The sequence below is a fragment of the Setaria viridis genome, chromosome 3 (assembly GCF_005286985.2).
Source record: "Setaria viridis chromosome 3, Setaria_viridis_v4.0, whole genome shotgun sequence".
In the NCBI taxonomy this organism is placed as follows: Eukaryota; Viridiplantae; Streptophyta; class Magnoliopsida; order Poales; family Poaceae; genus Setaria; species Setaria viridis.
Genome location: NC_048265.2, coordinates 1317735 through 1337625, shown reverse-complemented (window position 1 = coordinate 1337625; position 19891 = coordinate 1317735). Strand labels below are relative to the sequence as shown.

Genomic DNA, 19891 nt, shown 5'->3' with positions numbered 1-19891 from the left:
TTTATTTTCGAATGTACCATGCAATCGAGACTAATTGTGGCAATATACTAATCAAGATTTGAACTCGGGATCCAGATCCTCTTAAATTGTTAGAGAAAGGCAAACGATTCAGCCAGCAATGTTACGGCGATTTTAGCAGCTATCGAGCATCAGTAATATCACATCTCGCTCTAGCCAATCTTAATCAAGCACACATCTCAGCAAACGGTGAATATAACATAGGACTCGATTTTGATATAGAGTTTCAGTGTCCGAGTGCTCAACTTATTCCAATCAAGACAGTAACACGTTTACGATAATACAATTTTTATTACGACATAATAATAATATAAGACTCGGCAATCATCTGCACGCGCCGACTAGGAAAAAGTTTACGGCTTCTTCGCCGCATTCTTTCACAGCATAGCGGGCGCAGACGCAGATGTTCCAAGCTCAGGTCCTGCAAATCTGCAGGGGAGCCACAGCTCCGGCCACCTCCTCCCACGCCGCGACCTGTACTAGGTCCGGGACGCCCTTCAGCGTCAGGAGGCGCTTCCTACAATCTTCTGCGGCGGCGAGGCCCGACGAGTACGCGCCGTGCACGGACCCCGAGTGGTCGGCACTGGCCGCCTCACCGGCGAAGTACAGGTTCTCCACGGGAGCGGAGAACCTCACGCAGACGTCGGCCGGCTTCCCGACCAGGTCGCACGAATAGGACCCCAGAGAGTTCGGGTCAGAGCCCCAGCGTGACACCAAGTACTGCGTCTGCAACGGCGAAGCATCACCAAATGCAAATGCGTCAGCACATGAACAAACATTCAGAAACAGCAAGTGCTGAAACCGCCATGTGCAGCGACAACTTACAGGTTCAGTAGCATCTGGAAGCATCTTCTTCAGGTGAGAAACGACCAGATCGACGGCTTCCTTGTCGGACAGTTTCTCCACTTCCTGGGCGAACCTTCCAGCAGCCATGTACACGAGGACCGGATTGCCGGTGGCCTTGTGGAGGTTCAGGAAGTATCCACATGCTTTAGGCGTCGGACCACTTATTCCCAGCACCTCGACGTTGGGCCAGAAGACTCTGTCGAAGTGCATGGCGATCTTGTTCTCAATGCCAACACCGAGGTCCGCGATGGCAGAGCTCTTCCATGGGGGCAGTTCAGGCTCGAACTTGATTATGTTCGCCTTGAGCACACCGAGTGGCACTGTGATTATGCAAGCGTCGGCGAAGTAGTTCGTACCGTCTTCAGTAGTGACCTTAACTCCATTGTATTGCCGGGTAATTTTGGTGACCCTGGAAGATCATCATTCAATTACAGTGAGCGAATTTATTTAAAATTGGGTCATTCCTTTCAGACATACAGAATAAAGATCAAATGCTTATTCGGTGCATTTATATTAGAACACTACATCATCATGATTTCTACACAACACTGTAATTGCTAGTAGTATTCTGCTGATCAACCATAATTACCCTGGCGCCATGTTTGGCAAGAGTACAGTCCAACAATAAAAGATCGGTGGAAAAACAAACCTTTGATTAAGCCTGATGTCAAGACCTTGAGCAAGAGCCTCAATAACAGGATAGTATCCATTTACCATCAGTCCATGCCCACCAGTAAGAACACGCTCCTGCAGACCGAAAAAGGAAGGAAAGGTTAGTCAGACTGAGACATCTAGAGTACAGAATAGATTTCTACAATCAGCTAAATGGTTGACTAAAACTTTGCTCCAGGGCATTGCACTAACCTGATCCCAGTTTTTCAGGGATATTTCATCTGCATCTGCAGCAAACCATGCCTCAAGCCGGCAGACACACCATTGCAAGACCTGATCTTCTAGCCCTTCTAGCCTACAGAAGTGGCAACCATGTCAGTCAAGTACTATCCAAAGCAGATTTCGTGATCTATTCAATTTTAACAACAACAATGAGTGTGGCACAAGAAAAATTACTTTAACTCGGGGAACCTCTCAAACACAATGGAAATTGCTTGTAGAAGGGGCATGTCATGTTCCTGCTCATCACGCACTTTCACCGTCTGTAACACAACACATCATAGATAGAGTGAGCTAAAAATGCTCCCAAAGAAGCACCAAAAATACTACAAATGAATTGGGTTCACTCTACCTCTTCAAGAATTCTTTCAAATGTTTCTCCTACTTTATCAACTGTCTCCTTTGGGACCTGATTGCCATCCTTATCAAAGAGAGCATAGCTGCAGAGGAATCGATGAGCACAATGAGACGGAAGATCAAGATGATAGTGGAAAATGAATTTGAGTATATGAACAATAGGTACCTTTCTAAATCATGATCATACAGAACAGAGTTGTCATCGCTGGTGCGGTATAACCTCAGCCCAAGATATCCGATCAATGGAGCCAGTGAATTCTCATTGCACACACCGTGCAGCCTGAATTTGTCAAACACCAACGAAAAAGGTAAGCAAGAGATCACACTGACAAAATCTTCAGTGGACATGTTGAGCAAATTCGAGTGTGAAGGCAACTAACCATGATGCTCCCATATCAATTGGGCATCCAAATGAGTAATCAGTATGAACACGTCCACCAATACGATCTCTGGACTCCAGAACAGTCACCTGATGATGCAGAATAGGAGTCAGTGACAGTAAGACACACCACATATGAGCATCAACCTGATGCTACACGCCACATCAACATCACTGTAGATGAAAATCCATCACTCATCATCAGTTACCTTAAATGAAGAGTTGGAGAGAGCACGAGCAGCTGCAACGCCCGAGATGCCACCGCCGATCACGATGACGGATGGAGGCGTCGTGCACCGCCTCTCAATAGTTGGGAGCAAAAGGCCTGAATTTCCATTTTTTTGTATAATCAGAGTTCAATTCATAGGGAATCAGATGATAACAAAATATCTACAAGCTTCTACAACTCCCTGCATAACAACTACCTTACAAATGTTCACTCTAGTAATCGTCAATCCGACATCATCTCAACAATAAAAATTTCTGCTCTAGATTTCCCATGAAAACAACAAAAATATCTCCTTTCGTCCTATACAACAACAAGATTACTTGTACTAGTACAAAACAAATAAAATTCAGATAAAATAGGGAGATCGAGAGATATAAAAAATTAACAAAAACAAACAGGGTGATAAGAGAAATATTTCAATACCTCCAGTTTTGAGGCCATTGGGATCCATAACCGCCGCTGCCGCTGCCGCCAAGGAGGAGGAAGGAGGAGTGGGGAAAGAGGAACAAGCAACAACAGAAAGTCCCTCCGCGCCCGTACACGAAACCGCGAACAGGATCGCAGTTTACAAGAGATTACTACTACTTAAATTAGAATTACTGCTATTACTAATACTACGTATGGGAATCGAGAGGAAGAAGACGAAGACGAGGAGGCCGTCCTGGCGGCGGGCGGCGTCGGAGCAGCGGCGGTGCGCAAAACAGCTCATACCCCTAACTGGCTCCAAACCGGCAAAATCTCGTCACCCCCCACACACCACGATCTCCCCCTCTCGATCAATCGATCGGCAGCACGAGGAGTCAAGGATCCCGATCCGATGGAGAGAAGAGAAGATATTTTTTTCCTCCCTTCTCCGGTCGGTGGGCGGTGGCTTTGATTGAGCTGGATGGCGCGTGTGTGTTTTACGGGATGGAGTGTTTGCGGCTACGCTTTGCTCTTGGTTTGGTTTGAAGTTAAAGGCGAGGATGGGTGGGGAGGTAGCCTTAAATAGACGTGTGTGGGGAGGAGACGAAGTCGGCGACGACACGGCTGGCGCGTTGCTTCTGCGTAGCCGCGTAGGGGCCTTCCGAGTCCGGGTCGACAAGGCGACGGGTATTTCGTTTTCGCCCACGCCTTTCGTGTTTTTCTTTTACCTCTCTGTTTCTCTCTTCTTTTTTTTTTTTGCGATTATCTTACCTCTATCGCAGCCTTTGCTCGAGAACTCAAAAGAGTGTCGTGTGGTTAATCTGCGAGATGGCGATACAGAATAGAATAGCAATTGACTGCATGTTGCAGCGTAAGATGTAACAGCGAATTGGATGCGTTGGTTTCGGTCACTCGATCCTGGAATTGTTCGCGGGTGCGCAGCGTTGCAAATCTGCAACATATATTGGGTTTTTGACGCGGATGTTCAACTCCGACAGGAAAAGGGCTCCACCATCGACTCATCGAGCATCAAATGGTCGTGCCAGCTCGTCAGCAGCTAGCTGCAGCAGTATTTGCCTAGGTTGTGGAGCACGCAGACCCCCTTGTTGATGTGACATCCTTTGCAACTTGCACGCCAAATTTGTCGGCAGAGAATCATAAGCTTCTCTATCCGTTATTTTTTAAAATTCCAGCTGTAGAATGATCCAACACATTCAGCCCCAATCCCCCAGATGAACACATAAACCCATCACCACACAATCGCCAATTCATCAATAAAATTCAGAACGAGATGGTTGAACAGCTGACCACCAGCTTCCCGAATCAAGCATTGGCAACTGAATATAACAGAAGAGTACGGTAACATCCATAAATTCCAACAAGGTCTATATTATTGAAGTTACATCAAACATCAAACTGCGATAGTACAACAGTTTTGAAGGCGCAATACATACTGCGAAGCAGCTAACATTGTTAAGTGTTAACCTTCTCTGCTGCTTCAGGATAACACGGTGTTCAAATAGACAACTTCCTTTCCTCACAGCCTGGATATCTGGAAGGGAACCATGACTTCATTCATCTCCTCCCTCACAACAATCTTCCCGACCTGGAACAGGTCAGAGATGCCTAGCTGCGTCGAGAGACGCCTTCGGCAGTCTTCTGCGGCGGCAATGCCTGAAGAATAAGCTCCATGCACTGACCCAGAGTGATCGATGCAGGCGGCCTCCCCAGCGAAAAACAGGTTGCCCACGGGAGCGCAGAATCTTTCATACAAGTCAGCTGGTTTCCCAACTAGATCGCACGAGTAGGAACCGAGTGAGTTTGGGTCACTGCCCCACCGTGAAACCAGATACTGAACCTGGGAAAGAGAGGCACATGTGTTAGGATTTGCAAACATTGTGCAGATTGCAGAGACAAAGTTAACAAGTTTCAGTGTCTTCGCTGCTGCTTTACCGGTTCAGTTGCCTGTGGTAGCATTTTCCTGAGCTGGGACATAACAAAGTTCACAGATTCTTCATCTGATAGCTTCTCGATTTCGTATGCAAAACTTCCAGCTACCATGCATACCAGGACTGGATTTCCTGTGGCTTTGTGAAGGTTGAGAAAGTAACCACATGCATTTGACGTTGGGGCAACCCTGCCTAGTACTTCTACATTAGGCCAAAATACAGTGTTGAACTTGAGAGCTATCTTGTTCTCAATGCCAACGCCAAGATCAGCGATTGCTGAAAGTTTCTCTCTTGGTAGCTCAGGTTCAAACTTGATGATATTTGCCTTAAGTACACCGAGAGGGACAGTTATTATGGCAGCATCTGCAACAAAACTTGCTCCATCTTCCACACAAACAATAACCTTATTATAACGCTGAATGATCTTTGTGACCCTGGGCAACACATAAAATAGATATTATAAGCTAATTAATTGGGGTTCGATCTGACAATCAGAGTATCACATGGTTCTTCTGCACACCTGTGGTTGAGGTGAACATCAAGATCTCGAGCGAGAGCTTTGATGACAGGATCATAGCCATTCACCATGAGACCATGTCCACCAGTAAGCACATGTTCCTGCAAGTTTGCCCAAAAAAAAACAAAAAAAATCACTCAGCACGGTTGTCATGCAACTGTGTTCTTGTGCTGATCTGGAATATATGATGAAAGAATAAAGCATATTCTGACACGGCATACCTGATCCCAGTTTTTCAGAGATATATTGTCCGTGTCTGTGGCAAACCATGCCTCCAGTCTACATATACACCACTGCAGCACTTCATATTCCAGGCCCTCCAGCCTGCAAGTGTAAGTGCACAACATCAAAGACCTGAACTCATCACCGTAACATATTTAGGTGAATCATAAATCCCACTTACTTCAGATGTGGATTCCTGTCAAGCACAATTGCCATGGCTTGAATAAGAGCCATGTCGTTTGCATGTTCATCTCTTACTTTGACCGTCTGAGATATTAACAAGAAGTGAGCTTATCATAGACTCGTAGTTCCACAAAAGCATTGGACAGATAATATATAAGTGCCAGTGATTGCAGTACCTCCTTAAGAATTTTCTCAAATATTTCCCCAACTTTCATAACTATCTCCTGGGGAACTTGCTGACCATTTTTATCAAATAGGGCATAGCTGAAAAAAAACCCCCAGAAATGTAAGAGAAGTTTGCCCATCAACTTATGAGAGACTAGACACAATGTTCATTATGGATTATGTATACCTCTCTAAATCATGGTCATACAATACAGAGTTATCACCACTTGTGCGATATAATCTAAGCCCAAGCATCCTAATCAATGGCGCCAAAGAATTCTCATTGCATACACCATGCAACCTAAATCACAAGATATAAGCATAATGTCACACTGCATCAAACTCAAAATAAGGTCGATAAAAGCAACTACATATTAGCTCTGAGATGCAACTAACCAAGATGCACCCATGTCAATTGGACATCCAAAAGAATAGTCAGTGTGCACACGGCCACCAAGTCGGTCCCTCGACTCTAAGAGCGTGACCTGTTATTATCTAACTTTATGTAAGTATCAAACATTTTGACCTTCTTCTGGTCTGTAATCTAGAAATTTACCTTAAATGAAGCATTTGACAAAGCACGAGCGGCTGCAATGCCTGAAATCCCGCCCCCTATTACAATTACAGAAGGGGGAGAAGAGTTTTGCCCATCGATGTGCTTGAAAAAACCTGATGGCAAAAATGAAAGGTATCCAGTGAATGAGAGCCATCAAGTTTATAGAAACTTCACATATTAAAGCCAATAAAGCATTAAAACTGTAACTAGTATCACATGTTTCTCACCCATCTACCTGAATAAGTATATAGCAAACGCTCCATTCAGGACAATTATCTGTAATGTTTTCATCTGTCAATTAATAGTTAATTTATGAGCTAGAAAAGTTTGTTATCTTAACAACCAGTGTCTAGCTGAAGGGGATTGCCTAGTTTGGCTGTCTTAGCATGCAGTGGCTGGCTGAAGGGGACTGTCTTGTCTTCTGTGGTGAGGATAACCTTAGGAATATATGTCAGGTATTCTTTCTGGTTGATTAGAGACAAAAAGAGTGATGTTGGACTCAGATAAAAATGAATGGCCTGAAGAAATATTTGATGTGTACCAATTTGGATGTACCGATGGAGATGATATTCTGTTCCATTCAGAAAACAAAAGAGAAGATATTCTACAAAAATGCAAACAAGAACAAGGAAGCCAGCTGGCATGGGATGCTTCTCCTCAATATCTCTTCAAGGAGCAAAGAGGCATGTTTATCTTCTTTTACAGCTTAGTGACCTCTAGTTTGGAACCTACTCCTACATGGCTACATCCCTTTCACTTGCCAATTTCCTCGTCATCACCTGCTCATAAGAGTATCTCTGTTTTTCCTCCTAGAGGTTCCTTGTAATATTCTTCATTCTGTCTTTCGAAAAAAAAATATTCTTCATTCTAGATCCTTGAGATCAACATAACTTTTAGGTATATACCCTATAATTATTCAGGTGAGGCCACCAGAATGAATTTATCGGGTGATCAATCAATATTTTTTTAGGACGGTTGATCAATCAAATTAGAAAGCCTTTTGCCCAATTATCGTGTTCCTGGGCATGAAAGAGGCCCCCACCAATATTAAAAGAAACCAAATCAAAGTTTTCCTCCCATAATCATCATTTTACCCTTTTAGCACTGGAGGGGCCACTAAGCTATCATACAGTCAATAAGGATTAGGACGGCAGTCCATGACAGGGACGTTTGGCGTAACTCAATCAGGTTACTTGTACTGGTATTTCTTCTCCGCAATGCCACTGGAAACAATTTTAAATTGCGCACTAGATGTCAATCGTCGCGGGACGTCAAACTCATTTCTCCTAATGCGTCAGCACATATGAAATCAAATCGCACAACTGGACATAAGTAGAAGCATTCATCAGAACGAAAAGGGAGAGAGAGAAAAACACACGCACCTCCAGCGGCGAAGCCATTCGGTGGCTGGTCCATCCTCTGCGGACCCGATCCGAGCTGCGCCCGACGGCGTCGTGGACCGTGGGTGACGAGAGCGCGTGCGGCGAGGGAGATCGACGTGGGCCGACCGACCGATCGGGGCCGGCGGCGGCTAACAATTAGAGGCGGTTAACGAGTGGTTGCGGCCGCCACGTATAGGAAGCGAGAGGTAGAAGACGAAGATGAGGAGGCCGTCCATGAATCCGCAGGGGACGCTGGTGGTCGGCGCCGCATGGATAACCCCTCTCATACCCAAACCAGCTCGCCGCCGGCGAGGCCCGCCGCCGCCGCCGACGTCCCCAAACCGGCGCTTCCCGCCTCCGTAGCCACGCCGCCCCGCCGCTTGCGCGCGCGAGCCGAGCGGTGGAGAGAGAAGACGGGAGGGACACACGGACAGGCGGGCGGGACAGGACACTGGTAGCGGGTGGTTGTTACGGCTCTCGCCCGGTGCGGTGCGGGGGTGCCGCGGCGGAGGCGTGGCTTTTATAGACTCGGTCCCGGGCTTTGCCATTTGCCGGAGCGGGCGGCCAGGGCCAGCTCGGGCTGAGGCTGCGTGCGCTTGCGCTACCGGCCGATCCATTGATCCATCCACCGCGACCACGGCGAGGTTTCCTGAGAACTTTTCCGGGTGGGTCCATGGCGCGACATGCACAATTCGTGGCCGCGCGAAATTTGGAAAGTGAAATTGAATTTGGGCCCATTCGAATCTGGTGAGCTGTGTGCCTGTGTGTACGAAAGCAACGATCTTGTCTTGGCCTTCGTTCTTTGCATTGGTCTTTGCGAACAATGGAAGCAGAATCTTTGCAATGCGAGAGTGAATTATAGTATATTACCAGCTGGTGAGAATTTGGTGAGAGTGTCCATCCGCTGCCACGGCACCTAGGATCGACCTGACGAGTCCCGCAACAGCTTCCGTCCAACAACAGCTGCCTGATCAAAGAGACTCCGGCCGCTAAGCTTCCGTTTTCCTCCGTTGGCCGGCGCCTGAGCCGATTCGGGCTTTATAGGCTCTCGGCCGTGGCGTAGCTTGCTAGCTCGTGTTCGTTTCCGTGTTATCCTGTCATTAGGGCCAGCTCTCGACGCGTTCATGGCAGATTTGCGGCAGCGCCCCTTGCCTCTGCTTCAGAACGTACAGTGACGTCCCCGCTAGCGTTTCTGCAGGTGGGAAAGCCCCGTGCTTAGCTTCGGGATCATCGCATGACGCTGGGCCGGCTGGGGTTGTTTTTTGTTTTTGGTCTGAAACAGCTGATAGACTCTGCACGGCGAAGGGATGATCCCTATCCCCGATTTTGCTTCTTCGTTCAGTCTGAATCGGATAGACTCTGCACCAAAAGGGACAAAGATCACTCCAACTCCGCCATTACCAACACACGGACATGCACATCAGCGATCTGCACTTGTTTCTGCACGTGAACGGGTCGTGACAACAGAGCAACGTGTCTAGCCCAACCCATGTGGTTGTGCCTCGATTAGCATCAACACCACACCAATAATGCTGATCTGTCCCGGCTTGCCACGTTAAATCCTCAAACAAAGTGCGGATGGCCCTCCAACTTGCCAAAAGACCCGGAGCGGCCGGAGACGGTCTCAGGCCGTAGTAGGGTATATTCCGACGTGCTGTTCTTGGCAAAGTGCATGAGCTGGAGGTGTATTCCGTGCCAGAAAAGAGTGGCCCTACCACACCCTTTGCCATGATGTGCACCCACCCCATCATATATACATTCAGCGGCGGCATGTTACCTCTTCTAGCTTCCATCAAGGTAGTACATGCTAGATGGTTGGTTGCTGATTACTGGATTCTACAATGGGCGTGGCGCCTTCATCTGGCACGTTTCTTCACAACTTTCATGACCATACATGCTTCTGTTTATCTGGTTTGTCTGGGCTAGGAGGTAGCTGGTTATATATAGCACTACCTTGATTTAGATGGAGACCTAATCAAGGATCAGGAGGTCGGGGTTTTGAAAAAAAAAACTGATGGAAAATTTGTTGGCTGGAGCCCAAGGCTGGGCCCATTACGGCCGTTAGGTTGAGTTGGGGGTTTCACAAATATTGAGGGGGTCCAGCAGTCTGAAAATCACAACCCGAGCCCGCTTGGTGCACTGATCGCGCGGACCGAATTTGGCTTGCCACGTCGGGTGGTTCATGATCAGATCTATAAACACCTGCGACCAGATATTACAAACATGACACGGTTACACTCACGAGAGCTTTAGGTTCAGTCATCCCCACTCCCCCCCCCCCCCCCCCCCCCCCAAAAAAAATATTGCGGGGGTCCAGTGGTATGAAAACTACAATGCTAACGTAATGAAGCTCCATTGCCCATACAATCAGCGACGATTGATAAAGCTCAACAGCGAGCAAAAAGTTCCTCGAAAAAGAAAAAGATCGCTGAATTTTGTGATCATCCTGCCCCTTGATTGATAGATGGATGTGGATGCCCCGATATGTTGGTGGGGGACTGCATCCATGAAGAAAAGTGCAAAAGCCCTAGGTCCCAAAAGGCATGGAATTATTGGATTTGCTTGGCCCGCAGGATGATCTTTTGGGTACCGCGTCATAGGGTGGCCTTGCTACGGTCACGGATCATGCTAGCTACCCGTTTGGATATTTTTCCGGATTAAAATTCATGTCACATCGAATATTCGGAGATTAATTACAAGGACTAAACATGAGCTAATTATAAAACTAATTACACAGATGGAGGCTAATTCACGAGTCGAATCTATTAAGCCCAATTAATTCATCATTAGCACATGTTTACTGTAGCATCACATTGTCAAATCATGGACTAATTAGGTTTAATAGATTTGTCTCACAAATTAGTCTCCATTTGTGCAATTGGTTTTGTAATTAGTCTATGTTTAATGATCCTAATTAGTATCTAAACATTCGATGTGATAGGAATTTTAGGAACGACTAAAGAAACAAACATCTCCTAAATAGTGACAGCGAACGATGCTAAACAAGAGACAGCAACCTCCAGGCGTTGTGCAGCCTTGTTTTCTGAAATCTGAAGAAGCCTGAAACTTGCAAAGCTTAAAACTTGGCATTTGGCAACTTCTCATTTTCCAAATGGTGATTGAGAAATTTGCAATGCCGTGATGGGATTAAGATCCAGACAGATGTTAGGCCATGTTGGACCAAACCAAAGGCGACGCAGGCAGGCACAATGATAAGGGAAGGCAGAGGCCCCCACTCGCCGCCGCCCTGGATTCCCTCCCGCCTTGTTTGTCACCAGAAATATCACACTGACTTCCGATAGCCGCCTAGTTTAGCTGTCGCACTCGCACGTTCAGTGCTTGAGTTCACAGAAGGTTTTGATGCTATCGACACGAGATGCCGTGCCTGTGCTTCGTTCAAGAACTGATGTTTTACAGGGAAAACTTATGGTTCAGAATTCAGATTGAACATTCTTTTAGAGCAAACCGTGCTACCGAGTTCAGGATACCGTATGCCTGATCATGTTCCCAAATTACGCATGTTGCCTGATGCCCTGAATCCCCCTGATCAGGAAGGAATTCAGGAATAGGGTACTTGAGAATTCAGAGAAGTGAACTTTTAGAATCGCGGTGCAGATTTTGTTCGGCCGGTTAATTAGATTCAGCGTATTGGCAGAATCCTTTTCGGCTTTGCGAAAGTCTGCCAGTGGCCGTCCCGTCCAGGCCTTGGCTTTTGTGAATGAATGCAAAGGTCCGGTAAATGTCACCGATTCACTTTTCTCAAAAGGAAAAACTGAAAAAGGGTCGGAACCGGATATGTGAATTTTCATCAGGCCCAGTTGATGGTGAGTACCTGACTCACTGTTCTGAATTGTCAGCTGAGGCTGATGGCAACGATACAGTAACATTAAAGGGCACCTTTTCTCTTTCCATTTTGCATTGTTTCCCTTTCCATTGTGAGGGTTTCTTTCCCTTGCTTTTTTGTGGGTGAGAGGATTTCTTTCCATTGCCTTTACATGCTGAGGATGACGATCATGATATCCGGATCTGTTTCAGCTTTTCATGCTTTACCACAATGTTATTAGGCCACTCTTCTTAGTTCTTATTAATATATGCCAGACATAATTCCGAATCTTAAAAACAAAAGAAACAACATTAGGCCACTTGTCTAGCTACATTGCTGATTTTGGTTTCATATTAGTGTTCATCAGGTGAATTTCTGTAAAATTCGTAATTGTCATTTTAAATTGTGGACAAAACGCAACCAACTACTGGAGCAAAATATCTCCTGGAGTAACGAGTCAGCAACGTACTTAGTTGAGATTAGTATATGCATAACTGCATAAGCATCATTGGAAGAGGTTGTGAAGGAAGGAAGATGCAGATTTTTAAAAGCTCTCTTTACTGACCGAATTCCATCCTACTCATAGGTTAGGTGCCGAGCCTAGTCTATCGTGGAGCAACGCCCTTTCTTGGCCATCTATGGACGTGAGCGTATCTTCACGCTTGGCGATGTTTTGTCTGCTTGCACAAGTTTTTTAAAACTATGGTATTAAAGAAAACTGGAGTTTTTTATAAGCTAAATGCAAAATCATGTTTTTTAAAAAAAACAATCCATAGTGGAGTTTATAGAACTCCCAAAAAACTACAGTTTGACAATATCATGATTTTAAGGTGTGTAGTGGCATATAAACGCCTATCAAATATCAAAGTGTTTTACCCCCTAGCCTTCCTCCAATTTTTGGGAGAAGGAAGGAAGGAGGAGGAGAGAAAGATGAAGTAATCAAGTAAAGGGAGAGGAAGGGGAAAAAAAAGAAGGAAGAACAACTCTAACCTTCTACTCCCTTCGTTATTTTTTTATGCACCTACATATTATATATATCTAGATATATAATAATATTTATGAATTTAGAAAAAGGTAAAACGACCTACAATTTCAACGGACCTACAATTTTAAACGGAGGAGGGAGTATTATGCTTGATCCGCCCATCTTATAGATAGCTAACGCGTAAAAGGTTTTTGCAGAGAGCTAGGTACTTACAGATAGCACCGATTTGCGTGTTGGATATTGGCACCGTCTATAAGTTTTAGTAGAATTTTGTGGTCCTTGGGCAATAGTGAGTGCATGATTAGACGTTTCTTGGTGGCTTCATAATAAGCCCGAGAGCCCGTGAACCGCTCTGATTGAGATGGGATATATGGGAGAGATACGATCCGTGTAGACTCTGCACCATGCGTGCATCTGCATCTCCGTCGTGGTACTCGCAGTCACCCGCTGGCAGTGGCACTGATCGCGCTAGCATGCCAACTAGTAGGTTATTCGGTTATTCCATTCCATATACTAGCTAGAAATAGGCCATCGTTACGTACAGTCACCTAGCAGGAATGGAGATATGCAGCCTGAGTGTGGAGGCCATCTGCATCTGGACTGGACGGAATCGATTCTTCTTCCGGCAGTTCCCTTGTACAATTCTATCGGTGGATGTTAGCAGAGGGGCACATGATTACATGAGCATGCCGTGATTGGTTTGCGTATCTTGAAATCAGGCTCGGCTGAGCGTATGCAACACTGCGATGTTTGCTTGCTTGTATGTCCTCGACCTGGTTGAGATGAGATAATGTTTGGTTGGTTGCATGGAAACATGTTGCGTGAGATAAAAATAGACAAACAACTATCACTATGATATTTAATATGTGTAACTATTCTCTTATAGTCTATGATCCATCTTATTACTTCTTAATATTATTTATAATAGGTTAATATCATTTAAAATATGCTAATCATAAACTAATAAAGTCATTAACTAATTAATTGCCTGCATCCAACGAGTCTGGCCTGGAGAAACGGCCACCATCCTCGTTTCTCCGGCGCAGGCTGGGTGATGCATTTTACATCCGAAGAGCCAAACCCGAGCATCGATGTAAGCAATCAATCAAAAAGATCCTGCATCCGACGAGCCTGGCCCAAGCGGAAGCAGGCAACCAATCGCACCCTAAGGTGTAGAGGCAATGGCTTCGGTCTTGTTTGGGAAGCATAGGCTAAAGTTTTGCCCAGAGCTAAAGTTTAGCCCCCTCAAATGGAGGGCTAAAGTTTAGCCCCTCAAATGGAGGGCTAAACTTTAGCACCTTGGGATGTTTGGGTGGGGGGCTAAACTTTAGCACTTGTGTGCAAAATGACCACAGTACCCTCCTTTCCCTGATTCCTGCGCACTCCCGCTCTTCCCCTCCCACACAAAAGAAGCGCACGCTGCCCTCCCGTGTTTCTTTTCTGGCGCTGGTGGCGGTCGTTTTTTTCCCTTGCGCTGCCCCTCAGCCGCATCTCTCTTTTTTCTCTCATGCTCGTCGGCGGTTTGCAAACAGATTAGAAAATGATTCAAAGTTTATTTCATTATCCAATAACCACGAAATTGGAGAAAGAATACATTGTCCTTACTACACACAAATCATTAACTACGATCTACTGTACAAAGTATGAGCTATTTCATCACGGAATGCATTCATGCTACGGTCTTCATCTCCTGCTTGGGTATTCGTCGCATGTCCTTCATTGTTTGATGGTTCGGCCAAATTTTCATCACGATCGCACAAATCAAATGCCCTATCGGCAATACCATTCTCTTGAATGAAATTGTGAATTGCCATGCATGCTACAACTATTTTGCTTTGCTTGTGCATTGGGAAACTTGGTATACCCAACAAAATCCTCTACTTCATCTTCAAAACTCCAAAGGACCTCTTGATAACATTTCTAAGGGATGAATGTAAGTAATTAAAGGTCTCTTTCATACCTTTTGACATTGGGTCACTTCAAAACTCCGGTAGATGGTACTTCGTACCCTTGTATGGTGCAAGGTTAAGGTAATTAGGACGGTTAGTATAGTCCGAGTCAACTAGGTAAAACTTGCCTACAAATGAAGATAATTTTGTGAGGTAGATGAAATTGACACCATATTTGTACAAATGTAGAGAATATCCTATATAAACTAGTGTACCTGGAGGAGGATGTGGAAACTTGTCACCATATTTTTTTATGGCATCATTGAACACTCTCATGTCATGTACCGATCTAGGTTATCCACTAACAACAAATGTAAACCTTATGTCGAAGTCACAAATAGCCAACACATTCTGTGTGGTATATCCATATCTCCCCGTATGCTGATCCACCTTATTACTTAGCACCACAACTAGTACATGTATGCCATCTATAGCTCCTATACAGTTGTCGAAGTATGGAGCAAACCGAGGGTTTTGTAATCTTTGGTGCACTGTCGTAAATTCAGGGTCCAATAGCCTAATATTATGTACTGCTAGCTTAAGAACACTACACAAAATGTTGTCAAATGTATGGCTTATTGTTTCGAATGATCTCACAAACCGATCCTCAACTTGCCTAAGTGACTGAGGTGCACCAATTATCCACAGGAACATTCCTAAAGCCTCCATTGTTGACACTTCTCTACTTGCCCTCAAACCATAGGAGTCGACCAACAAATCATGCAGTTGATGAAATAATGGGCAACTCATCCTAAACATGTTGTAGCAAGAGGTCCTATTTGACAGTGTTTCATCTACCCATTTGATGCCCTTCACAATTGCAACCCTCCTTGGAGCTTTGTGTATGTAAGTTTCATAGTATATACCTAACATAAACACCGTACTGACAAACTTCCGACTCCTCTTACAAGAATGCATTATCATCTCCACAGTATCATCATCACTTGAGGAATCAGTTGTATGATTACCCTCCGAATCACTTGAACACTCAGTTGAAGAATTACCATCCTAAACCATAAATAAAAGCAAAGGTTAGAAAGGTTAGAGCATGCAGAAAGATAACTGATATATCACTTCCATTTAAATAATAATTCCATTCAACTACCAACATAGTGTTCTTAGCAAACAACTCAGTTCAACATCAAACTCCTAACAGTAGCACCAACATTAAGGCAGCACATAATAGTCACTTTATTCATCCTACAGTACCACACAAACTCCTAACTAATACATGTTGTGGTTCTTGCACCATCTCTGCAAAAAAATTAGCCTAGTTTTCAGGAGTTGGTATGTTGCAGAAGAATTCTCTCATCAATTCTTTTTAAAAAATTGTAGCACAAGCATAGTATTCAACACTCTCAGGAGCTGCACCATATTCTAAACCCAAATCTTGACACCTCTTCATATCTGCTCTCTCCTTGTTCTTCTTTTCACATTTCTTATTCACAGATTTCCTCAAGACCTTATGATTTTTTTTCTTCAGATTCAGCCCATTTATTTACTATAGTATCCATAATCTTAATCAATGGGCTCTTGAACTTCTTTCCAGGACTTGTAGTAGTGGATAGTGCTAGTACTACTTGCCCTCTTCCTGCTATTAGTGCTCATTGGGCTGCCATCAAAATCAAAAGGTAACCCCTGTTCTTCATCTCCTTCTTCCTCTTCCTCATCTTCTGCTCCAGGCATGTAGGAGGTAGACCCATCTACTACAACATCATGGAACATCTCCTCTAGTTGATCAAGGTAGTCTGGAGGATCATGCATTAGTTTTTTACATTCTGTTTTGCCTTGCAAAAGAAGGCAACAACAATGACAGTAAATGTTTAGATTACATCTCCTCAAAAGAAGGCAGCAACAAATTGACAGTAAATGATCAGAATACATCTTACCTTTGTATTTTCATCCCACCACCATTCTAGGGCAATGACAATACCATTTGCAGTCCTACCCAACTCACTATTCTTCTGCAAGTCCATCCAGAAACTGTACAAAGTTTTCAATTGCCAAATCCTTTTCCTCAACTGCCTCCTATCATGCTTCAATCGTGTTGCTAGGTAATATTTTTCTGCAATTGCCTTGTACCCTCTTGCGGACATTATACCTTTGTGACAATTTCCTGCTCTAATTTGCTCAACGCACAAATTACAGGACAAATCGTATTTGGTTCTGACTAAGATGCCTTGTCACCTTTTATCTAGTGCATACACACAAGAATATAAACAAATCATACAAGTCACACAAGACATAGAAATCATGCTACTCATACAATTCAAACAATTAAAAACCTTTGCTACTCATACAAGACACTGAAAGTAATACAAGCCATTAAAAGTAACAGTACAATTTAAGCATCAGATTAACAATTCATATAGAGTTAACATGAACATTGCATACACATCAACTTTGCATGTCAAGAACATAACTTCAGTTCAATACCTTAGAGTCGGGAAAAATCACTTCCACAGCACTAGCACCATCGTCAGGGTTTCCTTCCTCAAGATCGAAGAAAGGTTCTTCATCCAGATCATGTGCATGACCCACACTGCCTCCACCTCGACGACCTCCACGCCCACCGACAAGTCCTCCACCGCGTCCTCCGTCGCCGGCACCACCCTCATACTGGGACCTCGCCGCACGCCCAACACCTCTACTGGAGCCGGCGCCGCTACCTCTGCTGGCACCGCCACCTCTGCTGTTGTCAGCGCTTCTGCTGCCCCCGGCACCTCTCGTGCCGTCGCCTCCTCTGCTGCCAGCGCCGCTATTGCAGGGCACACGTAGGCCAAGAGTAAGACCGCCATGTCCTCGGGGTACTTCGTCGCCATCTCCCCGGAGGAACTCGGAGTAGGAGTTGATGTTGGGGAACTCGTCCGCCTGCGAGTTGAGGTCCAGGGCCTGCATGCTGGCTCGGGGACCTTGGGAGGAGGATGCCTGCGAGAAGAAGTCAAAGCCGCCAGTGAGAAAAGACGGATCCGGCTGCGAGAGGGCGTCCTTCAAGCCATCGTCGCCGTGGCCGTCCATGAGCACCGCGTGGAGGTGTAGCCCGACGACGCACTTCGGGGAACGCTGGCGGCAGCGGGGTAGGGAAAGGAAGGACGGCGGTGGTGGTTGGGGCGTGGTGCAGAATGGCGGGGTACGGGTGTGAGATCCAGGCGATGCGGGATGGGAAACAAGAGTGGGGAGAAGACGGCGGTGCTGCAGAATTTTGCGATAGGGCCAACGGGAGGAAATGAGGGACTCGGGACCACTTTTAGCTCTTTTGGCTCTCTTTAGCATCCCTTGGAGGGGCTAAAGGAAACTGGGGGGGGTAAACTTTAGCACCCTTCATTAGCCCTCCTGTTTGGGAGCCAGGGCCGGCTCTAGGGGAGGGGCAGGCCGTGCGATCACCCGGGGCCCACGAAGCTGGGGGGCCCAAGACCATATAGGTAATTAGTACATATAGTTTGGTTGGTGGACTTTTTTTAGCTTTTCTAAATACCCCGCGTAACAACTGCGGCCTGCCTCCCGTCCGTGCCAAATCAGGCCTGCCAAATTGCTCCGTGCTTGTACTAGGCCTGCCAAATTGCTTCGTGCCTGTGCCATCCCTGACTCCGTATACGTATACGCTCCTGACTCCGTGGCCGTGCCACCGCCGACCCGATCAGGCGATCAGAGCCATCGTCACGCGGGTGCAGGAGGTGAGCGCTGAGCGCCGCGTCTGGAGTGCGTCAGGGATTCAGGAGCGCGTCAAAGGGCGTAAGAGGACAGAGGCGAGCCGCGAGTGCAGTCAGGGTCAGAGGTGAGCCCTTATTTGAAGTTCAAGCTTCGTTTTCTTTTTCGTCAATTTTGTCAAAAAGCAATCATCTAATTAATATTATTTCTTCATGTAGTATTTCCATCCTTCATCAATTGCATAGAAGGAGCGGTGCCTTACGGCCTTGAGGGAGAATCTTGGCAATTCCATCCTTCGTCAATTGCATATCGAATTCTCTTAACTATTCTAGTGACAGTAGCATTAGCCGAAAGAAGTTTCTCCAAATTGAAACTATTGAAAAATTATTTAAGATCAACTATGTCACAAGAAAGATTGAATGGCTTGGCTATGTGCAACATTGAGAAGGATGTTTTGGACGATATTAATCTTGATATTGTTTTTGAAGATTTTGCATCAAGAAATGCCCGAAGACAGTTTTTTATAAAGCACTGAAGCATTATATTTTTATTTAAGGTAATCATAATGGTTATTATTTTTATTTTTTTACACTATTGTTATATTTTATGAGCATACTGCAAAGTTTATACTTTAGTTTTAATATTAAAAATTAGTTCAATGGGTCCTTATCTTTATGCTTGCCCAAGAACCCTTAGAATTATAGAGCCGGCCCTGTTAGGAGTCAAGGGGCTAAAGTTTGACTAAAAATGGAATGCTAAAGTTTAGCCCTCCTTCCAAACACCCCCGACATCCGCCGAGATCGACGAGCGGATAAGACCCTTTTGGTTTCCCGGGGGCGGCAAATTAAAGGCGAGTGGCCCAACGGGATTAGCAGGTTGTAGGTGGCGTTTTGTTTGCTTTAAACTTCCTTTCCCTGCTAATGCAATGCAACAAGCTATAAGGGATTAGGAGCTGGTAGCTTGCACGCCAGCCGCTGAGTGAGTGAGTGGCTGCCTCATCAATCATCATGGGCTTGCCGTCTGATACTATGGCGTGCGTATAGCTTTCAAAAAAAAAAACAAACAAACTATGGCGTGCGTGACCGGAAAGCAGCGCGGCACTAGCGTACCGTAGTGCCCTGCTCCCCGCCGCCTGCCCCGGCCCTGCTTTGTCTTGTCTCCTCGACTCCTCGTGCTACTCTTCCTCCTTTTTAGTTTGGGATCTGCATGTGGCTGCGCTTTACCTGCCGTCGACCTAAACCTCGCACTTTGGCTTGGCCGCTTGGTGTTCCAATCCCAATCTTTGACGTGGCAAACATGGACGGATCGATCCGAGGTGCAGTCTTTTCTCTTGGGCGGGCGATTGCGTCAGCTTCCTTGTTTTGTTTGAAGCTTCCTGTGCTGTCTG

At 45.6% G+C, this 19891-nt stretch overlaps 2 protein-coding genes across 2 annotated transcripts; both read right to left on the bottom strand.

Moving 5' to 3' along the window:
• Window positions 1–208: 208 nt before the first annotated feature.
• Window positions 209–3681, bottom strand: LOC117850301 (polyamine oxidase 4). Its single transcript, XM_034732126.2, has 10 exons — window positions 3144–3681; window positions 2701–2816; window positions 2493–2581; window positions 2279–2392; window positions 2108–2195; window positions 1933–2018; window positions 1729–1831; window positions 1514–1611; window positions 844–1273; window positions 209–744 (listed from the first exon to the last, which is right to left on the bottom strand). Exons 1-10 carry the CDS (start codon window positions 3169–3171, stop codon window positions 433–435), a joined length of 1464 nt encoding a protein of 487 aa, XP_034588017.1. The 5' UTR covers window positions 3172–3681; the 3' UTR covers window positions 209–432.
• Window positions 3682–4469: 788 nt separating this feature from the next.
• Window positions 4470–8590, bottom strand: LOC117850298 (polyamine oxidase 5). Its single transcript, XM_034732123.2, has 10 exons — window positions 8100–8590; window positions 6718–6830; window positions 6558–6646; window positions 6349–6462; window positions 6173–6260; window positions 5995–6080; window positions 5813–5915; window positions 5595–5692; window positions 5079–5508; window positions 4470–4983 (listed from the first exon to the last, which is right to left on the bottom strand). The coding sequence occupies exons 1-10, from the start codon at window positions 8131–8133 to the stop codon at window positions 4663–4665; spliced, it is 1476 nt and encodes a 491-aa protein (XP_034588014.1). The 5' UTR covers window positions 8134–8590; the 3' UTR covers window positions 4470–4662.
• Window positions 8591–19891: the final 11301 nt, after the last annotated feature.

Excerpts from the sequence above, each read along its gene's own strand:
- LOC117850301 (XM_034732126.2), bottom strand. The coding sequence starts at position 3,171 with ATGGATCCCAATGGCCTCAAAACTGGAG. Across the intron at positions 1,832-1,932 it reads GAGAGGTTCCCCGAGTTAAA|GCTAGAAGGGCTAGAAGATC; the intron begins GTAATTTTTCTT and ends CCACTTCTGTAG. Across the intron at positions 1,274-1,513 it reads GACATCAGGCTTAATCAAAG|GGTCACCAAAATTACCCGGC; the intron begins GTTTGTTTTTCC and ends ATGATCTTCCAG.
- LOC117850298 (XM_034732123.2), bottom strand. The coding sequence starts at position 8,133 with ATGGACCAGCCACCGAATGGCTTCGCCGCTGGAG. Across the intron at positions 6,831-8,099 it reads GAATGGCTTCGCCGCTGGAG|GTTTTTTCAAGCACATCGAT; the intron begins GTGCGTGTGTTT and ends TTTTGCCATCAG. Across the intron at positions 5,916-5,994 it reads GACAGGAATCCACATCTGAA|GCTGGAGGGCCTGGAATATG; the intron begins GTAAGTGGGATT and ends TTACACTTGCAG.